The 24,859-nt window shown below is 43.5% G+C and overlaps 1 protein-coding gene across 5 annotated transcripts in view; it reads right to left on the minus strand.

Moving 5' to 3' along the window:
• Positions 1–422: 422 nt before the first annotated feature.
• Positions 423–24,859, minus strand: part of PALM2AKAP2 (PALM2 and AKAP2 fusion) — a 335,745-nt gene continuing 311,308 nt past the window's right edge. For 3 of the 5 annotated variants that reach the window (XM_057720829.1, XM_057720831.1, XM_057720832.1), the window contains 2 exons: positions 14,844–15,022; positions 423–4,402 (listed from right to left, as the gene is read on the minus strand). In XM_057720829.1, the coding sequence (XP_057576812.1) occupies positions 4,304–4,402; positions 14,844–15,022 (278 nt within the window). In that variant the 3' untranslated portion in view covers positions 423–4,303. Of the gene's footprint in view, positions 4,403–9,597; positions 9,637–14,843; positions 15,023–24,859 lie in introns of all 5 variants that reach the window. The other 2 variants (XM_057720828.1, XM_057720830.1) reach the window with 2 other exon arrangements.

Genomic DNA, 24,859 nt, shown 5'->3' on the forward strand with positions numbered 1-24,859 from the left:
GTAAAGTCCAAAATGCTTTATTCCTCAGAGGAAAGCCAAATACGGGTTCTGGGAATGGAACGAATAATAAAAATTAGAGCCTAAGAGCCACATGCAAAGCTTGAGCTTGTTTGTCCTACCGTTTGCCCCATCATCTCTTTGACCTTGGAGTCTACCCACCTCCTCAAGAGGCATCTGTATCATTTCTGTGGGTCCTTTTGGAGTTTCCAGGGTCTAGCTAGGGCAGCTAGAGACGACATGGCAAAAGGGGTGCTGCGAACAGCCTGTCATGGGCCTGCTCCACCAACTAGTATTGCTTTCTTGGTTCCAAACAGGCAAGAAGCAGATGTTGCCCCATAGAATTAGAGGTTAGAGCACAGGCAGGCCACCCTCAGGCTGCTCGGTCCTCCAACCTCCCCTGACAGTCAAACGAGTGGCCATCATTTATAAAAACAACACACGCTGGGTTTTAATGAGAAAATAATTGTATACTTGCATTGAATGCCTCACAATCACTATAAAACTGAAGCAGGATAATAACATTGAAGTGGTTAACATACACAGGAGAGCAGATACAGAGTATCATTTTCAAACACAGTATTGCTGCTTTTTGCCCCCTCCTCCAAAAAAAGAAAAAAAAAAGTCATTTGGGTAAAGAGCAACACAAAATCAAAATTGGCAGCTCACTCACTGAATGCTTAAAATTCAGGAAATTGGTTCTGTCACTAAAACTGGATATAGTCACCATCTCTAAACACTTAGGCTATTTTTTTTTTCAATACGTAGTTTACTTACATCCATTCTTTAGTTGGAAAAAAATGTTTAATTATTTGTCTTCAGAGACAAGAGTCAACAGTGTTTTAGTGTTCCTTGTTATGCCTTGTGTGTGTGTGTGTGTGTATGTGTGTGTGTTGTGTATACATGTGGACACTGATCTATATACTGCTTATACATCACTGTCTAGGGTGGGTAGCATGCACGGGTGTAAAGAGGCAAGGAAACTGCATGTCATTCACGTAGGACACAGCCCAGACTCCTGCCACTGACAGACCCTGTTTCCATAATTTCTGGATGAGAAAGCCAAGGAATGTCAGTAGTTAATCAGTTCCGGAGGAAAGTGAACATCTATAAACAAAGCAGAATGGAATACTTTCAGGAAAGCTTTTAACATCTACAGAATCTAAACATTTGTTCTAGCTGAGATTAACAAGCTTGCGTGCTATTTGGGGGGCAGGGATGAGCATCAGAGGCCAATTTTTGGACAAGCCTCTTCCTCTCAATGGATTAGGCAGGGGTGAATTTCCTCCAGGGGTCTGCTGCGTCTTCGCAAAGTTAAAGGGGTTCATTTGGGATCCCAGAGCCTAGCACGGTGCTATGTACAAAGCCATGGCCCAATGTTTCTTAAATGAGTAAAAAACTCAAGAGCGCAGAGAAAATCTGGCTCTTCCAAGGGAACTTTAATTTACATTTTAACAGGATTATAGGTGAGTGGAACCAGGAAATTGACAGCAGTCATCAGAAGGCAGCAGAAGGGAACAAGCAAAAGATGGAGATGCAGGGGCCACAGTTAAACGGTTTTCTGCCTGTGAGAGGGTCACGGAAACGCTGCATTTGTTGCCTATCTGAAGCATGGACCAAAGGATCCCAGCTCTATAACTCCGCATAATAAGTGTGTCTGGTTCAATCAACTGTAGTCAAAGACCAATTTATCTGCCTCTAAAGCGACTGCAGAAATTGTGTGGCCTCCTAAGCTTTCTTTTCAGCTGCCCATTCTTTTCTCAAGTGGAGGTTTAAGGTGGGTACACGGTTTCCTTCAAAACAGAACCAAAAACTTCAGGGAAGTCCTGAGGTCTGTTTCCTCTTGCAAAAGATGGAGAGTTCATCTGTATCAAGTCTATGGTCACTACCAGACCCAGAGTTAGTCCACAAATCATGAAGCATGTTTCATTTCTCGTGCACCCCATAGAACCATTCTGTTCTCCAGGCATCCTAGCAGCCCCTGTGTCCCTGGGCTACACGATGCTGCTGCCCCATCTGTTTTCATTCCCGTGCCTGCCTTGGGAACGCTGGAAATCCTCAGACAAAGCATCCTTCCTGGGTGTCCCCATTTCACCTGCCGGGACTCCTCATCTCATTTTCCTGGGAATGTCTGTCTCCACACCAGCCTCTCCCACTTGAAAATAAATTCCTAACAGCAGGGATCTTATTTGTTTTGTATCCCCAGTGGCCAGCACATTTTGTTGACTTTTCATTCAGAATGTTCAGGAGCATGAACCATATACAGCTGGTGCCAATTACCCATCCATAGAATTTGGCTTCAAATTGCAGGTTTCCTCGGCAGTTTCAAAGGATCCTTGTAAGTTATCAGACAGTTCCATAATTACTTTGTGTCCACCACTTGCTTATGAATAAACTTTTCCCTAAAGTTGACACTAGTCTAATAAAAGAAGCAAAGATAATGTGCATGACATCTACAGACAAATTTCATGGAACTGCTACTTGTCCGCATAACATATTAGTGCTCATGACAGAACGATATAAAAACGAAAATAATTTTAGTGAGGTCTGACTTACTTATTGCTTTTTTTAAAAACCACAGTTTTAAAACAAAGGGGATGGAAAAAACAAAGGCTGGTCACTTTTTTCTCGTGGCCAGAACTGAAAAATTTCTCATCCAGAAATTGAGGGCATTCAATGATTGAATACCCTTATCATATTGCTTTAAATGGCAGAAAGAGTAAAGCGGGCATCCTTTAGCCTATACTAAGTGTGAATACAGAGTATGAGAATAAATATGATACTTTCCTAAATGTCAAATTACAAAACTGCTCAAAACTTTGCCATTGTGACTCATGCAAATACCATGTTAGGTCAACTTAATATTACAAATACTGCATCAGCTCGGAGCCTCTATATCCTTTTCATAAAAAAGAAATTCTCACTCCTGGCGCTGGCAAGCTGCTTTGAAGGAAATAAGTGAACACCCTTGTCCCATGATCATTCTGGAATTTTAATCCTTACACACACACACACACCCTTACTTGTGAGCACACATGCGCTTTGCACAAATATACAAAGGCATGTGCACACGCGCACACACACACACACAACCCCACCCTATCTTTAGGATTTGTAGCTGATTCTAAGCCTGCACTTAAATTCCTATTCTATATTCTCTGTGTCATCCTGAAAAATACTGGTTGTTCAGCAAAAATAATCTCTTACTTCCTTATTTTCCCACTCTTTCTCCCTCCCTTCTTCTCTAACTTTCATGAGCTTTCTTTACTGTTCCCTTTCTGATTAATCCAAAATAATCTATCATTCTTCCTACTCCCCTGAGGGTCCACTTTATATACAAAATATAGTTATAAACACCTCTATTTCTCATCATCTACCTCTCTAAGGCAGCGTTCGCCCGTTTTCCAATTATTGCCACTCTAAAAATCCCCCTCCCCTCTTGAACCAAGCTGTTTGATGTGTATAGGTTTTATACATGGATATATTCCCCCGTCCCATCATAAAAATAGTTGTTGCCCACTAAATATAGTTTTCATATAAAGAAACAGAATTGTGAAAATGTGTTCTCATAAACTGCAGCTCAGTCAGTATCACAAGCAGACACGATCCTAAAGCTAAAATAATCCATTTGGTTTGGCTTTCTCCCCCATTCCTCAGCCTCCGAATGTAGAACAGGCTGTTTGCAACATGAAGAACTCTTGTCTTCAAAATAAGAATGGTGATCATTAATTGTTCCTAATTAAAAACAATTAAATGGAAGAGACATGGAACCAGAGTTGCCTCTTCTGGGTAAATAGAGAGAAAAACGTTATTTTATGGCTGCTGGAGTAAATGGAGTTAGTCCAACACCCCGATGCTGTGAAGGGTGGGAAACTGGGGCAGGTGCAGGGACCTATCCTCCGCCGGGTGGAGGGCACCAGCTCTGGGGCTTCTCCAAATGGCCACGTTACCGTTGTTTTCCCCATCACCCAGCTAGGCTGGTCTCAGTTCTGCCTGTAGCAACCATGTCGATTTGCTTATAACTTCTTTGTCCTTTTGGATCAATTGTGGTCCAAACCCAGGCGATCCTTTGAGTCACACACAAAAAAATCCTTTCTCTTTTGACTCCCAGGAGTTTGAGTTTGGTGGGTGGACTTCTTTTTCACTTTATTTTTCATCATTGTACACTGCAGCTTCTGGTCTACATAAGGATTATTGAGTTTGTTTGCACTTTAATAAATATTCTATTAAAATGCTTTGATGTGTTGATTTCTTGGTTTCTTGGGAACCCAAGCACCAAAGAAGCTTCCGGGTGGAAGGAAGTTGATTACTCATTGTCCTCTTCCTCTTGGTTGGCATAGATCCCTGCCTCCCAGCGCAAGGCCAGTGCGCTCTTTCTTCGATTAACCCGTGTGGCCTCAAGGACCTGAAGAGAGAGGGAAAAAAATTATGCAGAGTTCATGGATGTTAATTATGTACACAAACCAACTTCTCCATTTCTTTCCTCCTCTCCCTCTCTCAACAGCATCTAATGAGAGGGGAAGGTGGTAAAGTGTCTGGTACGGCTGGGAGGTGGGAGAGACGTGAAAGTAAAGGTGGGAGACGGGAGGTTCTGGGTATGCATTCATCTCAAAACCAAAGTTCACTTGCTATTGCACCCATCGTTTTCAATAGAGAGATTTAATTTTCCTGAACTGTTCTGCAAGTTTCATTAAACTAGACTTGACACTGCATCAAGCTTTTTGATGTCAACGTGGATCACTACGTGCACAGTCTGAAGGCAGTGATCTGTATCTGCACTCTTCAATACGGTGGCCATGAGCCACACGTGGCTACTGAGCACTTGAGACACAGCTAGTGTGGCTGAGAAACTAAATATTTGATTTCAATTAATTTTAATTTCAATAGCCTCATGAAACTAGTGACTACCATGTTGGACAGCACCGCTACAGATGGTCTCAGTCTCTTCATAAGGAGACCAGAAAGTAATTTCAAAGAACTGAACCAATGTGGATTCATTCTACCAAGCTATAATCATATTTATATCACAAAAATCCACTTTGGTACAATTAAGCTTGAAAGAGGAATTAAGTGAAAAGGAAAAGAGCTTCTCAGGCCAATAACAAGGAATCTGAGCATTCTGATATAACTTCAGAGCCACAGGTGCTAATAAAGGAAGTGAAAGGTGACAACATCAAGGACACAGAGGCTCATCACCACCACTGGGGTGAGGCCACCTCTCTCCTGCTCCCTAAGAGTCCGTGGACTCCAGGGGAAACCTTCAGCCGATCTGCTCCAGCTTGAGTTTGATCCAGATGACACGCAGACGAATGACATTTAGGTTGCCAACACAGGAGAAATGGCTCAATTTCATGATATGCACCGAAAGCAAGCTCCTGCATGCCAACCAGTTAAATTCCTACGGCGTTACCTTAGGATGTGCAGTTTCTGAATTTAAAGTCTAGCAGAGCCAACACTGGTTGGTTATCAAACCAACGTGCAACGAAGCCTTTGCTTATTTGAAGAACAATCATTTTAGCAAGAGACAGAGGTGCTGGCAACTCCACAGAAGCAGGGAGATGCAGGTTTACAGGCAGTGACGGAAGCCCAGACATTAGCAAATTCTGGGCAGATTAAAGGTCTGGGCGGGGGCAGGGGCATCTCGACTTGCTTCTCTGCACCTCTGACAAATGAACGGACTTGCCAGAGCTGCAGTGTCTTTCCTCCGGGAAGACTTCACCAGTCCTCCTAGCAGGGACAGCTGGGCCGGACATGTAGGACACAACTCAATCACGTCTCCTGAAGAAATGTTCATCATGCAGCACATAAGCCATGTTCCAAAGTGTTGGTGTGTAAACATATGGTCATGGTCACTTAGCCAATATCTAAGTAGGAGGAAAGCATGCTCCCAAGTCTGGTAGAGTTAAATAGTGGGGTCTTCTGGTCAATGCATGGTAACACGGTACCGGGAGGCAGTGCAGGACTGGAATTGCAAGTCCTGAGCTTTATTTCCAGCTCTTTGCCTAGAAGACGTTCCTGTTGTTCATGGCATCTTGAGGCTCATCTTTCTTTATCTGTAAGATGGACACAACACCAGCACTATTTCACAGGCTCTCTCAGGAAGCAAGGCAGACTCTGAAGTCCAGGCAGGTCTAAGTTTAAATCCTAGTAACTACATGACCTTGGGAAGGTTTACTACCCTGTGCCTCAGACCTTATACGTAAAATGGGAGTAATACAAACCACAGGACTGAGTTGGTCTCAGGAATAAATGAGGCAACGCATGTAAAGAATTTAGCAAAGTTTCCAGGGCACAGCAAATTCTTAAACAATCACTGTGTGTTTCTCTCATCATGTGAAAGGGCTTTATAAATGATCAAGTGGTATTCAAACATAAGGCCTTTTGACAAGGAGCTCTACACTGTGTAAAATGGTCATATGTTTGCCTTGCAGACTGCAGATACAACTGAAAGGTTCACATGGGAGGTAAAAAATAAATCTAAGGTTCTGACAAAAATTGTCCCCATCAATTTCAGATGTCCTTTGTCTTGTATTTTGGCCCTATTTTAATTCTCAATCATCTTAAATAAATTTAATTTACTCTTTTCTTCAGGAACCCGTTTCAGTCCATTTATCCATCCATCTTAGAGCTATTTATTGGGTTCCTACCAACTGTCGGGCACAGCGCTTCATGTTCAGGAGAGAACGCTCTCTTCCCTCCTGGAGCTTAGTCACAAAAAGTATAATGGGCAGAGAAACAATATTTATAGTTATGGAAACATCCAGCACAGCTTGGGTTCGAACATGTACTTGTGGCAACGCAAATAATTCATAGACACCAACAATGAGCCCTCTTTTCTTCTTTCATTCCCCTAATTGATATGCGACTTATCATGATCCTGAATTTCTGATGAAATCTAAAACCTCTGGTAAAGGCACGGACAAGATCACTGTCTCAAGAAGCAGATCATTATTAAAACAGCCAGTGACCTTGCTCTAAAATTGTCTTTGGGTCCACAAGGCTTATTTATGATCTAGGACTGGCTCAGGGGTGAAGCCATCCTAAAAACTGGCCTCTTGAAGATTCAAAAAGCCAAGCCCTCAGGGAAGGTATGTGGATGAGCATTGTTTCGCAATTAATTCAGAGTGTGTGCGTGTGTGTGCGGGCGTGTGTGTGTGTGTGTGTGTGTGTGTGAATAAAGCTCTAGCAAATCTAGAACTCTTGTTCTAGATTTCTGTGTATTAACTTTATTTCCTAAAGTCCATTCCTTTCCTTTCTGGGTTAAAAAAAAAGCACTTGCCTCTAGGGCTCTGGTGATAGTAAACACATCACAGGTACCATGAAACAGCTACTGCTCTATGGGATTCATACCGTGAATTTCACACATGAAGAAACTGATGCACAGGGAGGTTGAAATAATCTGACTAATGTCAGTTAGTAGAAGGAAAAGCTAACAACTGAACCCAGAACTCCAGGTGCGGAGTCGATGCTCTGGGCTTCCGTGCTCCATGGCTGCTCAGTGGCTGGGAGGAGTTTGGAGGAAGAAGCATCAGAAAGTGCAATAAACACTCTCCATAGGAATGAGAGAGAAAAACATTAAAAAAAAAATTGACCTGATTTAAGGTTTTATCGTTTCCACAAATTAATTCAGATTTAGGTCTGGTGGGAGAAAAAAGAAAATCAATTCTCTTTGAATAATCCTCTAATATTAATTTTTCTCTCCAATGCTTAGGGAATTCAAGTGAATCACGTCCGTTTGAATAGCAATCAACCGAGATAATTCTATTTTGGGATATAAAACAAAAGACATGTGTTAAGTCATATTTATATTAATATTTTAATCCCCCATCTCTTTCACGGCAGGCAGACAAGGGCCCAGTCTTATCTTCCGTGGATGTATTTGACCAGATTTTCATCAACCTTATGTTGACTCAAAGGGGATGTGGGTTTAGGGTCTAATTCTTAAACTACTATTTCCTCACTCAGAACCACGATTAGATACTGAGGAAGGCCCATGTAATGATACTCTCAATTCATTTCACACTTTGTGACAGAGAACTACTGGCGATCATCAGCTCACATTTACCGTTGACTTTAATTATTTTGCTAAATGTGGAGATGTAAAATATACATTGTGCTATAGGTCAGCACAGCCAATTTGAAGAATAGTTTACAACAGGTAGTGACTGTGAGGATGTGTAAGGCCTATAACCAGTACTTTTACTTCTAGATATATTTAGAGACATTCTTCCACAGGTCACACAAAGAGCTGTGTACAATAACATTCAAAGACACTGTTTGTGATGGCCAAGAAAATATACAACCTACATTTCCATCACTAGAAGGATGAATAAACAGACACGTATTCATTCAACAGGATACTATATATGGCAGTCATCATGAGTGAACTAGAGCCATAGGTATCCACATAGACACATCTAAAACTGATGCAGACAGAATAAAGAGTACAGGATACTACACTATATTTATAGAAAGGGCTGAAACATGCAAAATCATTAGATATAATTTATGTATATTGACATATGTAGTATAAAGATAAAAACATGCATGGAAACAATCAACACCAAACTCCAGAAAAGTTACCTCTCAAGGGAGAAAGAAATGGGAGCTGGGAGAAGCAACAAGAGGGCTTGAATGGTATTTGCAATATTAATTTCTTTTTAAAATATTAAGCAAATGTTATGGAATGATAAGAATTGACAAAGCTGGCTAGGTGGGCTTTATAATCTTACTCTCTCATATTCCTGGCATCCTGGAATGCCAGCTCCATGGCATCAGGGACACTCACTGTTCAGGTGACCGCTGTCTTCTTAGAACCTAGAAAGTGCCTGGTATATAGCAGGATCTCGATAAATTGTTAACCAGGTGAATGAATAAATGATTCTCTACAATTCTGTATCTTTGCAATCATTCTTTTAAAATAAAAATAACACAATGCTCTACAAATAAAGAATATAAAAACCAATATGCTTTCTCATAGCATATGTCAATATATATGTGGCAAAAAAATGGAAAAAGTAAAACATGTTGTGCATTTTCATAGCACGAGTCTGTGAAATCTGTGTAAAAGGAAGTTGTAGGAGAAAGGAGGAGGCTTTGGGGGAAATTCAATGCCGAAAGAAGCTTCCAAAACAAAAACATAGGTTGAAAGATGGCAGGGAGGGGGAACTGGGTTGGTTCACAGTTGGAGTAAGTTATCCCAAAGCAATGGCACGGAGCCCTCTGGGTTTGTGTTGAGGTAAACAAAGGACTGATCCAAAGCAGTCCTCTTGAGCTACGTGGTTCTCTAACCAGACCAGACCATATTTGCTATCAGTGTCTAAAGAAACAAACAAACAAAAATCCAAATAGCCCATTGGGTGCACCCTCTAGTCCAAACATCTTCCAGATCCTGGAACATGGCAAGATCTTCTCCAGCCCAGCACACAGCACTGCAAAGCACAGCCACGTGTACCACGGATGCATAAATGCCAGCATTTCAAGGCAATCACCCCATTCAGGAAAGGCAGGGAGAAAAAACCACCAGGAAATGGCAAACCACGACAGCATGCACCTGGGTCAGGCATGCAGGAAGACCGAGACAAACAAGTGGAAAAGTACCTCGGAAGTCACCTTGCAAGACAGTAACTTAGAGGTGTACTGGCAGAGAGGGAAAAATCAGGGTTAGTACACAGTAGACACACACTCACGGAGCACCCCCCGAGCTGGGAACCAGCACCACGCCAGGGGTGGACAGGAAGGGAAGTGACATCCAGAGACCAGGATACACCCATACCAAGACTTGCTTCATCTGATATTAGTTTATTCAAAAGTCTGTATCTTTTGCAGCAAGTAGATACCCTATTATTCTTTAATAAAAATATCAGATAAGCCACACGTTGTTAATTCAAGATTTGTTGCTTCCATTTTCTGTGCTTTGTTTGAATTAACAAGATTCTTTCCCTCGATTGTATGCAACCAGCTGCCCACCAGCAAAATCCTTAAGGGCCATTTTGGGTTTGTTAGAATCTATAGCCATCTGTAGACAAACAGTGCTTCCTCTTCCTGTAGGCCTCTCTGAACCCCAAGGTAGTTTTGTAATCTGTTGTCCCTTGAAAAGAAGACCCTAACCACAGACAGGGGATGGTTTGAATGCAAGGTTTGTGGAGACAGATTCTTCGAAGCTGATCTAAGGATGGCACTGCCAAGGGAGACCAAGCAGCCGCCCTTATCACTACCTTGGGGGTCCTAGACAGGCCCCTGAGAGTGGGGTAATTATGAAGGAACTAAAATGATCCTTTAGTTCCTATAGGAAACTAAAAGTCACTGCAAAAAAAAGCTCAGGGGAAAAAAAATGTCCTGGCTGTGGGTAATGAGTTAGAAGGACTGACTCTGGACAGCCCTCTCCAGAATTGTGGTCATGACCTTGCCTTTACACTGCATAGGACGTTAGAGGCGCTGATTGGTTTCTGGCATGGTGACCACAGACTGGATGGGGGGATCATATGTCTATGATCACTGACTGCTTCTTGGGGCTTGCGCTTAAAAATTACAGCTCTGTAACGATAGACTGATGACCAGGGGCTGATGAATTTGGAGTGCTCCTCTCCTCTGCACCTTCCCAGAGCGTGTGTGAGAACCTGAGAGAGCTGGGGGCGCAGGGCATCACTGATGGTGGCTGAGCTTCCTGTACAGCCTGCGGTGTGGGCACTGGAGCCAGACGGGCTTCCTCCCCCTGCCCAGTGAGCGTTGGGCTAGAATTTCCAAAGGGTATCCCGGTCTAGTAGGAAGAGTGTGCCAGGAATTCTTGGAAAAGCAGTGATTGCTATCCCCAAGCCTGGACTTAACCTAAGAATCAAAGAGGCCTTCTTTTATTCCAAGACAGGCAGGGAAGGCTGAAAGCCCTTCTCAGTAATTATTTTCGGGTCAAAAGAGAAAGAAAGAGAACACAGGAAAAACCTACCAAGAGCAGACTCTGTGCTAGGAGTGAGGATGGGGCGGAATGCCTAGGAGGCGGTAATCTGGACTCTGCCGGCATCCCCTTAACTGAGAAAGGGAAAGCAAATCTACCAACAAGTTTAAGAGCACCACTGACTCAAGAACTCATTGTCTTCTGAGGTTTAGGTCAGGTTGGGGGAAAAACTGGTCAGAAGAACTGGTCAACATTCTTCCTTTGCAAGGTACCAAGAATCCCTACTGGAAACTATGATTTATCAGGCCATTTTGAGTTGCGTGACTGACCAGAGATGGCATCAGGCCCAGATAAGGGGATATTTCCACGTACAATAACATTTCCAGATAAAAAGAAATCTACACTAAGAGCAGGACGGTTGCATCCGGACAGGCAGTGTGTGCACTGCACAAAAACACCAGGCTGGGGGGATGGATAGGGTTGAAGCTCAGACCCCCTGCTCCCCTCACCAGCCATGTAGCTGGTGCAGGACTGCACCCACACAGAGTTTTGGAAAAGGGTGCCTTTTGCTAATTCTCACAAAGGCCCTGTATAGGCTGGTAAACAGCCCAGGGTAAGGGGTGGGAGTGGCGTTAGCAACGCTCCTATCCCAAAGTGAGCCAAGGGGTCCATAAGAGGAGGAGCCTGGGTGAACCCCGAGCACAGTGACACGCATTGCGGACCATGCCATGCAGAACGAGGAAGCCAGCCCAGGCGGATGAAAACTATTGCTACTCAAGGGTTATCCTGCTCAAGGCCTGAGCTGGGAACAAGGATGGCTGTTTGGGGGTAACTTTTTCAGAAAAGGGGCCTTTTCTGGTTCCTTGTCATTGACTTTGTCACCAACTGCAAAATGAAGCAAAACATCTACCGATGACTTCATATCACCAATACAGTGACTCCTGGGCAGATGTTCCCAGAGAGAGATTCAGGACTTAATGTTCCATCTTCTGTCAGTCCCTGAGCCCTCACTTGGTTTCCAGCAGGAGAGAGGCCGGCTAAGAACACAAAAAAGACCACTAAATACTGCCCAGTTGCCCTCACCCCACCCCCTGGGAGGGATTCCGTGAGCCAGAGGCCTCCCTCCTGTCCTGCAGGTGATATTTCATCAAGAGGGAAAATGAAAGGGTCCTGAACTGGGGACACCAGACACCATTGCTGCTCTGGGGTGGAGACTGATGGAGAGAATCAGGTTTGTTTGTTTGTTTCCCAGGTAGGCTGGTGAAAGCTACTCATGGAAACTGCGGGCACAGCTTCACCCGCCTTCTCTCTCTTTCTCTGTCCTCCCTTCTTCGTGCTCACTGACATCATCACACCCAGCACATCACTATGCATACACCCTAATTACCCTACTTCGTTTTTAAGTCTGCCTTCTCCTTGGGCAGCTCAGCAAATAAGAATGTTTCTCATTCAGTTCAGAAAGAGCTTGCTACTTCCCGTGGGTGAACACGCAGCTGGGTCCTGATCACGCATCAGGGGCTCATAAATACTGCCAAGTGACTTCTTGGAAGGAAGTGCTGGGTGACACTGGACCCGTGAGCCGAGTCAGGTTCATAGAGGGGGGAGGATCTAAGAAGCCACAACTTGCTCTGAGGATAGTGTGTGTGGACGAAGCCAGGAGAACAGAACTACCAGCTTCTGGGGCAGGGAAGCCAGTTATACAACTCGAGCTTCAAGCCATCCGTCTGCTCCCTATGGCTTCCCTCCTGGTATGAGGGACCATTAAACAAGGGGCCACAGATCAGCTAGGAAAAGAGACGAAGGCTTGTTCATTCCTACAGGTAAACGTCAATATATTCTCCAGTGATGGATGGTGACACAATAGAAAGAGTCCCCTGAATCAAAGGAACTAAGACAGGGTAACAGATGGCTTTGAAATGAAGTCTCACTGATGAGTATATATTTGCTTTAGAAGCAATTGAAGTATGTTGGTTTTTTTGTTTGTTTTTGTTTTTTTCCAGATGTGGGTCTCTTAGAAGAGGATGTGGTGGGTTGGATAGATTTTTTTTTCTGTTCCTAAATTTTCAACAGCAACAAACGTGGTTCTCTTGTAATATCAAGGACAGTATGAAACACCTGGCCTTGAATTTGAGATCTGTGGATATCAACAGCTTGATTAGTCAGTAGGTTTCTCTCTTACCTGAAATGTTCATTTATTTGAGAAAAATAGAGACAGGAGGCTATCACTTCACTGGGTAAGTAAAGAGCAGTCATGTTAAAAGGCTGATTCCAAGCAGCTTCCTTCATGCAAAGGTGAAATCCAACCTGGCTGGCATTCGCCAGGTGGCTGCCTGAGTGTCAGAGTTGGTCAGCCTCTGCCTATGAAATGAGTAAGAGCGGTCTCTTCACTTCTGGGTATGGAGTTTCCCCCTAACACCTGCCCTTCAACACAAAAGGCATGCACAAGAGAGACAGAGAGTGTGCTTCAAAAACACTCAGCTGAGTCACATGCAAAGTGGTCCATTGGTTCTTCCCCACCCACACATCTCAGCTAACTTCCATCAAAGCTGCCGATGTATGGTGTGGAATCACTGAAGAAAATCCCCTTCCAGCCCTAACTTCAAGATGGTCACAGACTCAAGAAAAGGGCTGCAAAGAAGGGCCAGGTAAAGGGACTTCGTGGGTAGAAAAGGTCCTACAGGCTCAGAGCAGGAGCCCCAGCAGTGGAAACCTTATTAGCAGCCATTGAGGGCCAGGCCCATCCCACTGCACAATATAGGGAAGAGCCCAGAAATGTTTCAGCCCAAGAGAGGAGCTGGGCCAGTATTCCAAGCAGTTAAGGTGCAAACCCAAGTGAGAGGAGGCTGAGACACACCAAGTGGGTCATTCTGCTGCCATTCGGCTGTTTGCTTTCTTTCTTTACCACTAAATGTCCAGTATCTGGCTTCAACTCCAGAAATCCTTTAACTCAGCCAACGTGGATATGAAAGGCAGTAAATCAGCGTGGAATTCCTGCTGTGAGCCCCATTGAGTTCAAGTTTAAGGTGATCAAGTAATTTATCACCCAAACTGGGGCACTGTTAAGAGGGAAAGGGGATACGATTAATAATTACACCAGGACAACAGACATAAACCAGGACTGCCCTGGGTCGACTGGAGGGTATCCTCAACCGACCCAAGCTATTTGCAGGGAGAAGGTGGTTACCTCAATAAATGTTAAGAGACAGAGGCCAGCAGACTCCAAGGAGATTGGCACGAACCCCTAAGGCTGATCCCCAGGCTCCTGGCCATGCAGGCTGTGGGGAGCACCGGCTCTTAAGTCTCTTACTGGAGAAAGAAACCACAGAGCAGATGACTTCCTTTGTGGTTGATGGGAATGTCACGTGCAACGTTCTCCGGGTTGAGGGTACCAGGGTAGCTATGTGGTTTTTAACTGTCATTTTACATGGCTCTTTCCTGCCAAACTGTACACACCGGCTTGGTAACAGCCCAGAAGATACTTAGTCTTCCGAGCACTGTGTACCATGTATAGGTATTGTCCAGAGCAGACACTGAAAGAATAGCATCGTCATAGTTCTCTAGAGAAATAACATCTCTACAGAGCAGGCGAGTGACAGTCGAGACCAGCTTTCCGGTGCCTGCAGGTAATTTCAGGGAGCTGTGTCCCTCTCCCCACGTTGCCCCTGTGTGGCATCTTTCTACACAGCCCACGTCTCACGCGCTAGCCGTGCCAGTAGACTCAAATTAGAATCTGGCAGCAACAAGACCTGATCTTTGCATGATCCATGTTTTTGAGAAACAAGGCAAAACCCCCAACCCAACTCCAGGCACGGTAAACCACACATTTGAAAATTGGTGCTGGAACCATGATGTTTGCCAGACAACCACACACACAGCCACGTCCGAACCGGAGGACCGTACGCCACGTCGACGTTCACCCTCAGACGTGGGAAGGAGGAAAGGAGGAGAAACTTACACTACTATCATCCATTCTCTCGCGCCTTTTAGATTTGTGTGTCTCATAGTCTTCCATGAGGGTCTGCATCAGATTCTTGGGCCGCTGCGATCCGGCGGCCTCTTCGGGGGCTAAGTCAGGCTGCAAGCTGGGACCTTCAGGTGTGGGGGATGGAGGAGGTTTGACTTTCTCTATTTTCCCTGAAACAACACGAAGAGAACACCCTTTCTAAGCTTGTCTGCTCATGATGGCTTTCTGAAAGAAGAGAACACTGGCAAAAAAGCAACCTCTGACATCAACAGTGGTACCAGAAGGAAGGTTAAGTGCAGGTCATTTTATTACAGGGATCAAAATGCTTAAGAATTAATGTCACAAACCCATCCAACAAACACCTCAAGGAAACCGGTTTTAAAGTCAGTTAGACCAAAGAGGCTTGTCAGGCACTTTGCAAATATATGTCAGACAGACAGAAAGACATACAGACAGACACTGGCTCTGGTTGTTCTGGGGACATGTATTCTATCACAGATCATAGAATTAGACTGTCAGAGGGGGCAGTGCCTTCGAACCTTAAAGACCCATTTCTTACAGATAAGGAAAACTGAGGCTCTGCAAGGGGAAGGCTGTGCTGAGTCACCAGGAACCGGCAACTCAGGTCTCCTGGTTTCCTTCCCAAGCTCTTTCTTCTCTATTAGAGGTTGCCAGTGGTCAGATGACCAGTCTGAGTTTTGTGTATGGACAGCACATGTTGTAAAACCTCCAAATGAGAACTAGGCCTGTTCTTCACAGTCTTACATCAGCCAGCTTCATTCTGTGCCTTACCTGCCATGGTCCTGAAAGCATTTAGGTTTGAGATACCAGATCTTAAGGAATGAATGCCAACAACGGCAGCTTCAGTGTTGTAGAAAAGGGGTGTGCCAGACTCGGGAAAGGTGAGGTTTTAGCTTCTGAGATGCCATACAGGTATCCTCAGGATGAGGAGATCGGGTCCACAGCCACGGTGGCACAGTGATGCTAGAGAGGCACTGTCACTGAGACTGCCTGCATCCCACCCTCTTGGGAAATGTCTGGCTCTGACTTCTGGCCCATGAAGGAGTGGGTTTTATTGCCGGATCGCTGAACACACCTCTGAGAAGTACCTTCAGGTGCAACAGTCATGATTTTTTCAACTATCCCCCTTGTGGGAGAGATAGCTAGGGTCCGCGAACAAGGAATATGGAGAAAACACACAAAATAAATGGGGCCATTCAAGCACAAAAGTCTGGAAACCACCAGGGGAGGGTAAAGACCCATTTAACCCCCTGCAGACCCAAGATGAAGGGGCTCATCTTTCTCTATCTTACTCCCCAGACTGCCTGATGGAGCTGGAATCACAAGTGAGGCCTGGGGCCCGTGTCTCTGTGTGGGTGGCTGTAGGACTTTACTGGGCATAGCTCCTTTGGTGGGAGTTGGGAAGCCCTCCAGAGTTCAGGAAGCCCGGGTTTTGATTTCTGCTCTTCCATGAGGCAGCCACGAGGTTGGCTGTGGACAATCATGTAATGCTCCCACTTTAATCTTGGGCTGATCACTTAAGTCCTCCAAGTTTCAATGTTCCTAGCTAGAAAATGAGAATTTGGGGAGAAGTTGTCTTGGAAATCCATTCTAACTTAAACATTTTGCTATTCTATCAAATACATGTGGCAAGAAGATCAACCTTTATTGATCAAAAGGAAAAAAGTATATGGCCAGCACATTTGGCAATTAAGTCACAAGTGGTTTTTAATACACAGGCACTCCATCTGTAGACCCACCATTACATTAGTAACTTAGTGAAACTCACTGCTTTGACCTAAATTACCCAGACCGTTGATAAAAGGTCTTTCAATGTTAACAGTGAAGGCTACAAATATTTTAAGGATTTTAAATTTTCCATTTCGGTTTATGTTTTTTATTATGGAAATTAGGGAATGCTATCATGACACCTATGGACCCATCAACTATATTCAACATTTATCAATATTTCACCACGCCTGCTCCATCTATGCTGCCTGCCCGCCTTCCTTCCACCCTTCTGGACTAAAAGATGTAAAGCAATCCCAGACTTCAGGCAATATTATCCCCAAATACTTAATATTGATGTGTATCTCTAAAAGTTCGGATTGGCTTTTAAAATGAAGCCTTGAGAAACAATACAGCATAGAGGCAAGCGCAGTTCTAGAGCCAGCCTGCTTGGGTCTGAGTTCATTATTTAGCAGCCAAATACCCTCGGGCAAGTTACTTGCCTTTTTTTTTTTTTTTTTTTAATCTCAGTTTGCTAATCTGTAAAATTGGTATGTTGATAGAGGCACCTACCTCATAGGGTTGGTATAAGAACTAAATTAATATTTGTAAGTTAATATTTAGAATGTCAAGCAAACAATGAGTCTAGTTATTATTCACTTGGAATCTCAAAGAATAATATGTCTACAGAATGAGCAATTTCATGGGAAATTCTGCATAAAATTTTGCAACTCTTCTAAAAGTAGACATAGATACCAAATGACCAGGTTGGTCACTTGCCAGTCGACCTCTCAAGGGTCTAAATCATCTCTCATCAGCCATTCCTCCAGCAATAAACTTCTAGAAAGCACAGTCATATTCACTGCAACTTCACCCTTTCACACATACAACGGCAGGACCCCAGTCTCATAATACTTTGTTTATATTTCTATGAAAGCCTTTTTCACATATTGACTTGATTCATATCTAGTTATTTAAGCTTTTCTTTTCAATTAAACTGTAAAGTCACATGAAGTTAGGGACCATTTCAATCAGCTATGAATCCCCCTAACTCATTTGAATGTAAACTCCAAGAGAGCAGGACCTCTGTCCTGGTCACTGCTGTAACCCAGCACCAGCTGTGGTATGTGGCGCAAGGTGGGAGTTCACGGCTGTTGAATGAATCAGTTAGTCCATTATAAAATATACACAGCAGCCACTTATTAAATGCTTGTGGATTGGGATACAGAATCTGAGGAACGAGTTTAAACGTCTTCACCAAAGCACATGCAATAAAACAATCTTGGTCTATAGAACCACAGACACAGTATCTTTGGAGTAATAACAGACACATTTACATGGCATTTCATTGATAGGCTTCATGTCATTTGATCCTCACAACAACCCTGGGATGTAGTCAGCGTGGATGTCATGACATCTCTGAACAGTTTAGACCATGGAAGCTCAGATTCTACCATCAATCCAAATTACATTAGCTAGTAACACTCAGAGTTAGGTCTGGAACCCAAATTGTGTTGATTCTTGCTAAATTATATAATTGAGTATGTGATGAAAGAGAATCGTAAAGAGGGTGAAAAGTTACTATAGAGAAATGGTCAGTTATTAAACATTAAAGACATTTCCTGCTTATTTTTTAGTATACCAGCAAAATGAAACCCATCCCCAGAGCAAGTTTTGCCGGTTATAGCCACTAGAGGTCACATGAGTAACAGGAACCAAAGACTGGCTTAGCAGGTCTGCAGTGGCAGCTTCCAAAGAGAAGGTGGAGGAGAGGTCTTGGAGAGAACAGGAGATTTCAGATAACAAAAGCCTACGTCAGCGCTTCATGAGAAGCTGTCACAGGCCCCCAGAGAAAGAGGGCCCCGTCCCCAGACTTCCAGTCTGGTTAATATCAGGGGAAGTCAGCTTGGTTAGGCTTCTCTGCTGTGGTCTCCAAGCATCCTGCCTCCAGTATGGTTCCAACCATGCACTGGAATTCTCATGCCATCTTAGGAATCATACGGGTCATGAAAAAGCTGGAGAGGGACCTAGTTTGCAGCCTAATCAAGCTTTCCCTTTGATTAGGATGGTGAAAAAACTTGTGCTCTTCCACCAGTAATAGACACTGCAGATACCACCATTGTTTGGGCCTTGGGGATCATGACATAAATGTGATGCAAAGCTTGAGAAGTCTGTTTCATCCTTTATGGCCTTAGAAGGCACCTTGAAATTCCTTGGCCTCAAGGACAAATCTCATTAGAATCCCCAAACAGTGATGGTCATCTTTGGTGTTCATTGGCGTGCAGTCAGCACTTCCCCAGCACCCCCAGGTTCCATCCTTGCTTGTCCCATCAAAACTTGTTCTCATATATGTCCGTTCACCTGGTGAATGATTGAATAGCTGACGGTAGCTGAAAGTGGCCTCTGTCTTCAATGATAAAGATCCTACCATCTGGTTTCTCACCTGGACTGAACACTCTACAAAACAGCTCTCTTGAAGGATCCCAGTCAGTATCCCCTGGGAAACAACATGAACAGTAAGTGTCATGCAGACCTCAGGGCAGACCTGTGTTGGTCTTGGACAAGGGCTGGTACCTGACATTTACAGAGCAGGGAGTAGGGGCAACATGAGCTTAACAACCAACACAGGAACCAACAGAACAAAGCTAGACTGGAATTCGAAGTAAAGGGTAGAAAACGTTCTCCAGTTTACTTCATACACATGATTTTGTCCAAACTATTCCATTGAGAATAATTTTAAACTTAAGCATTTAAAGGTGTTTTAGGATAAGCAGTTTCACTTGGCTGGGATGATTCCAAAGCTGTGTTTCTAAAATCATGTCCTATTACCTTAGCTTTGGAAGATAGTATTCAATGCTGAAAATGGTCAAAAAGCCATTGGTCAAATAAGTGTGAAAAGCACTCTGCCTAAAGAAAGCTTTAAAGATAAAACGAGATAGATTTCCTTACCAGGGGACCTCTTCAAGGTTTTAGTGCTCATATGATTGTGAATCTCTAGTTTAGGAATGGATGTGCAGCATTTCTCAAATTTATTTAATCAGAGAACCTCATTTCATAGAATTCCTGTTAATATCTCAAGGAAAACAGTTTGGAAAATACTGTGCTCTAGTGTATACTAGCTAATTACTAACTACTAACTTACGGGTATAAGTTCAACTAATAAGTATGGGCACAAAGCTTATGTACAAGAACTTTCACCATTGTTCATTTGTTTGCTTATAATTACATACGTGGAAACAACAAAAGCACCTGACTATAGGAAAATGGTTAAATTCGCTATGGCTTATTCAAATGATGGAGTATTATTTAGCCATTATAAGCCAGGTTTAGTCTCTCAAACTTAGAGGAATAATTCTGGTCATGGGGAAATATTCAAAATACATTAAGAGAAAAAGCAGGTTACAAAATCAGTAATATTGCAGGGGTTTAAGAGTGACAGGCTCCAGCGCCAGATGCCTGGGTTCAAATCCTAGCTCACTACTTATGAGCTGCATAAAAGAAAAGTGTCTACATGACACATGGTAAAACTTCATCAGGATAAAATGCACAGTCTTGTGGTGGGCAGAATAATGGCTTCCACAAAGATGTCCAAGCCCTAATCCCCCAAACCTGTGAATATTTACCTTACATGGCAAAAGGACTTTGCAGGTGTGATTAAGTTAAAGACTCTGAGATGGAAAGACTACCCTAGATTATCCAGTTGGGACTGATGTAATCACAAGGGTCCTCATAAAAGAGATGCAGGAGGGTCAGAGAGAGAGAAAGAAAGAAAGAGAGAGAGAAACATTTGAAGATGCTACGCTGTTGGCTTTGGAGATGGAGGAAGGGGCCACAAACCAAGAATGCAGGCAGTCTCTAGAACTGGAAAAGGGAGGGAAATGGATTCTCCCCAAGAGCCTCTAGAAGGAACAAAGACCTGCCAACAACTTGATTTTAGCCCAGAAAGATACTATTGTAGTCTGCTTGAAGTGCCATAATAAAATACCATGGATTGGGTAGCTTAAACAACAGAAATTATTTTCTCACGGTTCTGGAGGCTGGAAGTGTGAGGTCAGCATGGGTACCAGCATTGTCAGGTTCTGGTAAGAGCCTTCTTCCTATCGTATAGATGGCTACCTTCCTACTGTGTTCATACATCACAGAGAACGAAGGGGCTCTCTGGTGTCTTTTCTTATAAGGGCACTAATCCCATCATGAGGGCCCCACCCTCATGACCTCATCTAACCCTAATTATCTCCCAAGGGCCCCATCTCCAAATACCATCACACTGGAGGTTAGGCCTTCAACAACATATTGAATTTGGGAGGGGAGACAATTCAGTCTGGAGCTGTCACACATTTCAGATTTCTGACCCCAAGAACTATAAGATAATAAATTTATGTTGTTTTAAGTCACTATATTTGTGGTGATTTGTTACAGCACCAATAGGAAACTAATACACATACAGATCCAATGTTATCATCCATGCACATGCGTGCACGAGAAAAACTAGGCAGGGAGTGGTTAGTATTATGAACCACTTTTCCTTTTATCTTTATTCTTTATTTTCCAATTTTTTTTCTACAGTAAGCATGAATTAATTTTAAATTATAAAACAAACCAGAAATTTTTTCTTTTAAGTGTTACCACCCATGCTATGAAAAACAGAAAAAGCTGGGGCTTTCACCTTCATGGACCAGGCAGATCCAGAAGCCTTTCTGTCTCACCAAGCAGCAGAGGCCCAGGGGAGTTACTGAGTTGACACCTCCTGGGGGGCCTCAGAGAAGCACTGGTCACATTTGTGTGACACTCACAGGCAGACTAAGGAGCAGAGGTGGGGCAGCAGAATTTCACTCCAAATTAATTAGTAAATGCTATCTCCCAGGATGAGTGGAAGAAAAAACTAGGAAACATGAATCTGTGTTTCCAGTTTGTTTATCATAAATAGTTAAGCCATTTTCTGGTCCAGAGAGAGAAAGCCACACCTTGCCTACACTTTTGGATTTTCCAAACAAGATGGATTTCCCTGTGCTGATGGGGGTGGGGAGAAAAACCCGTAATTCCTCCCACTGAAGGGAAACAGAGCGAGGGCTGCATGTCCTAAGTACACAGCTGCTGTCCTCCCCGACAGCCCGCACCCTCCCTCTGTAAGAAGAGGATTAACTTCTAAAAAGCCAAGAGGGTGGATTTCCAAAGTTTAGAAAATTATTTTGGTCAAACGCTAGGATGCTGGTGATTATTATATCCTATCTACATGGCGTCTGACGTCTTAAAAATCAAAGATCCTTTGTTTCTACATTTCTCAAAAGAAAAGAAAAAGCCATCACCCACTGTTACTTAAAAACCAAACCGAACAAAGACGCCCACCAGTTAACATGCCTTAGCCCAAACCTCCTTCAGTGATCTCCTTTCTTCACGGAGCCTTGGGGGTAAGCTTGCAAGCATCTAAATGACTAGCAGATCACCAGAAAGAAAGGAGCTCAGACTTGCATTTTCAATTCCATTTCCTCCCACAAGAGAATATCCTGCCTGTTGGATCCTGAGTCCATGGGCCTGTATGGTTCCAGCTGTTACCCACACACCAAGAGCTGGTCCTTGGTCCTTTCATCTCCTCCTTTGAAGGCCTCAGGGGTGGGAGAATGCCATGATACAAATCTTCTGATTATAGTCTAGCTCAGAAATGAGATATACCCCTGCCTGGTGACACAAGTCTGAGAAACATCCAAACGTTATTACTTCAGGGTAAGGTGGGATGTTGGATTTGTTGATTTTGGATCGTTCCTCTCAACAGAACTGGAAAATGAAAACTGGAGAAGGAAAGGGTTTTGCAACTGCAGGGAAAGCACAGTTTAAGACCAAAAAAAGAAAAACATTTAATTGAAACAGTAAAAATGGAAGTCACGATGAGCAATTCCTCTAGCAAGATCTTTTGATTAAACACATTTTTACCAACATGGCGGGCTTGTCTCTATGAAGATGATCACCTCCTCCCCCACCAAAGAAAACATGTTCATGGTCATTTGTAATGTTACTGTCACCCAATATGCCTAATAATGGCCTTGTTTTCTGAAATCACGGCAGACTACTGAAAGGTAATTCTTGAACTCAGCTTTTATAAGAGAAACTTTAATTCTAAGGAAGTAGCTATGAAAAAAACCTCAACTAGGACTAGAAAGCAATTTTATAAAGCATGTTGTGCCATCTATGCCAGGGTCCCAGTAGCTGCAGAAGAGTAACTCATAAGTAACTCTGCTAAGGTTTTCTAAGTCTTTTCTTAAAATATAACAAAAACTATACTACCAACTGTAAAATAGTCAGTGGGAAGTTGTTGTATAACAAAGGGAGTCCAACTCGAGGATGGAAGATGCCTTAGAGGACTGGGGCGGGGAGGGTGGGGGGACTCGAGGTGGGGGAGTCAAGGAAGGGAGGCAATACGGGGATATGTGTATAAAAACAGATGATTGAACCTGGTGTACCCCCCAAAAAAGAAAAAAAAAATAACAAAAAAAAAACTGGAATAACAACAATAATCACTAATCATAACTTTTATTGGAAGCCTTCTGTGCACAAGGCACTGACTGAACTAACTTACTGATGAGGTTGGTACTATTTTATTCCCATTTTACTGATGAAGAAACTGAGGTTTAGAGAGGGGAGGTAAGTTAGTTACACAGCTAACAAGCAGTGGAGTCAGGATTCCAACTTTAGATATGAATTCAGAGAAATGACTGTCACATTTAAGCACGTAATTCTCCTGACCAGCTCTGATATGAATTTATATCTGAGTAATGAGAATAAAAGATAGAGAGACTGGGAATACATGTGACGTCAGATGCATACAACTTTTGGGGAAACCTCTGACGTTTACGTTCAAGGTCATGAGAAATAAATTACCATTACATGTAACACGAATGTATTCTTTGATGCTCTAATGGCTTGTCCTGCACTCTCTTCCCACCACCACTCCTAGTCCTCCACCCCTTAAGTAGTAAGTAGCTTATTCACAAAGATGAAGCAGCTCTGAAATACCAATCTCCTTAAGGAAGCTCACAGCAAGTCACCACAGTTAGTAAGAAACTGTCATATCCTGCCCTAAACTCCAGCAGTCACGCGGGCCATCCTGCTCCCAGGCCTGGCTTAGATTAGCTCACAGTTCTTACTAGGCGTAGAGCAGGGATCTTACAAGAATTAGGTCCTTTGATTCGTCTTTTAGTTCTCAGCTCAAGACTGCATGTTTCTTTGTATGTGGTTGAGTCTGAGTTTGCAGAAGCAGCTCTTCTAACGTGAAGTGTGGGGTAGCCAGGCATAGGTAAAGGGCAAGGAACAGGGCTACCACGTGGTGTCCCCAGCAAGGCAGGGGGCGACCCAGACACCCAGGGTATGCCAGAAGACCCAGCACAATCAGCAGTGACAGCAGAAGGGAATGGTAGGAAGTATAGTTCTAAGTCCCAGAAGCCATGACCATAGGCTTGTCACAGAAGAAAGACCAGAGTCTGTATCTTCTCAGGAGTGAGGCTCATGGGTTTAACCATGGCAGTTGCCCTTTTCAAACCACTGAAGGCAATGTCCAGAAAGAACTTTGAATTCTGTAACTGGAGAAGTCCTGATCTCACTGCACATCTTTGCCCCTTGCTAAACACTACTTCGCCCTAACGTTTTCTTACCAATTCCTTCCCAAATAGCATGCATTTTTTAAAATGACCCTATTTGCTGGGTTCAGAGAAATAGAAATACAGGGTGTTTCTGGTCCAAGGCAGAAGGAACAATCTTAAAGAGCAAAGGAGTAAAGCAGAGAGCAGACATGGTGTTCAGTGACCACCAGTCAATGAATTTGACTAGCGTTGGCCCCACTCCACCAAACATACTCAGGTAATGGAGTGAACACTTATTCCCGCTCATCCTCAAAGTAAGAAATGGATTCCCTGCTTGAGTACCCAGTCCTTTCAAAGATTTCAGGCAATGAGCCTGTCTCTGGAGTGAACGACTGAGCTTCCTCCTGGGGCATGAACTTTCAGAAAGAGCAGCCAGGCTAGATGACTGACATGGACAATGTTAGTCCCTTGGCCATCTGCTCAGATCGTGGGACAGCACCAGCCGTTCTGCCTACTGTAATTGGGAGCATTGGAATTACGTTCCGAAAGCACAAAGCAATCATTAAAACCAAGTTTTATCATAACCTATTTTGGCAGCCAAACCTGAAGTGAACCAGCATAAGGTTCTTCTTGAAATTTATTGATCTCACTTAACAGAACTAACTCTTCCGAAATTTCACAGCAGAAATCGAATTTGATGACAGATGC

This window comes from Hippopotamus amphibius, chromosome 2, assembly GCF_030028045.1.
Source record: "Hippopotamus amphibius kiboko isolate mHipAmp2 chromosome 2, mHipAmp2.hap2, whole genome shotgun sequence".
In the NCBI taxonomy this organism is placed as follows: domain Eukaryota; kingdom Metazoa; phylum Chordata; class Mammalia; order Artiodactyla; family Hippopotamidae; genus Hippopotamus; species Hippopotamus amphibius.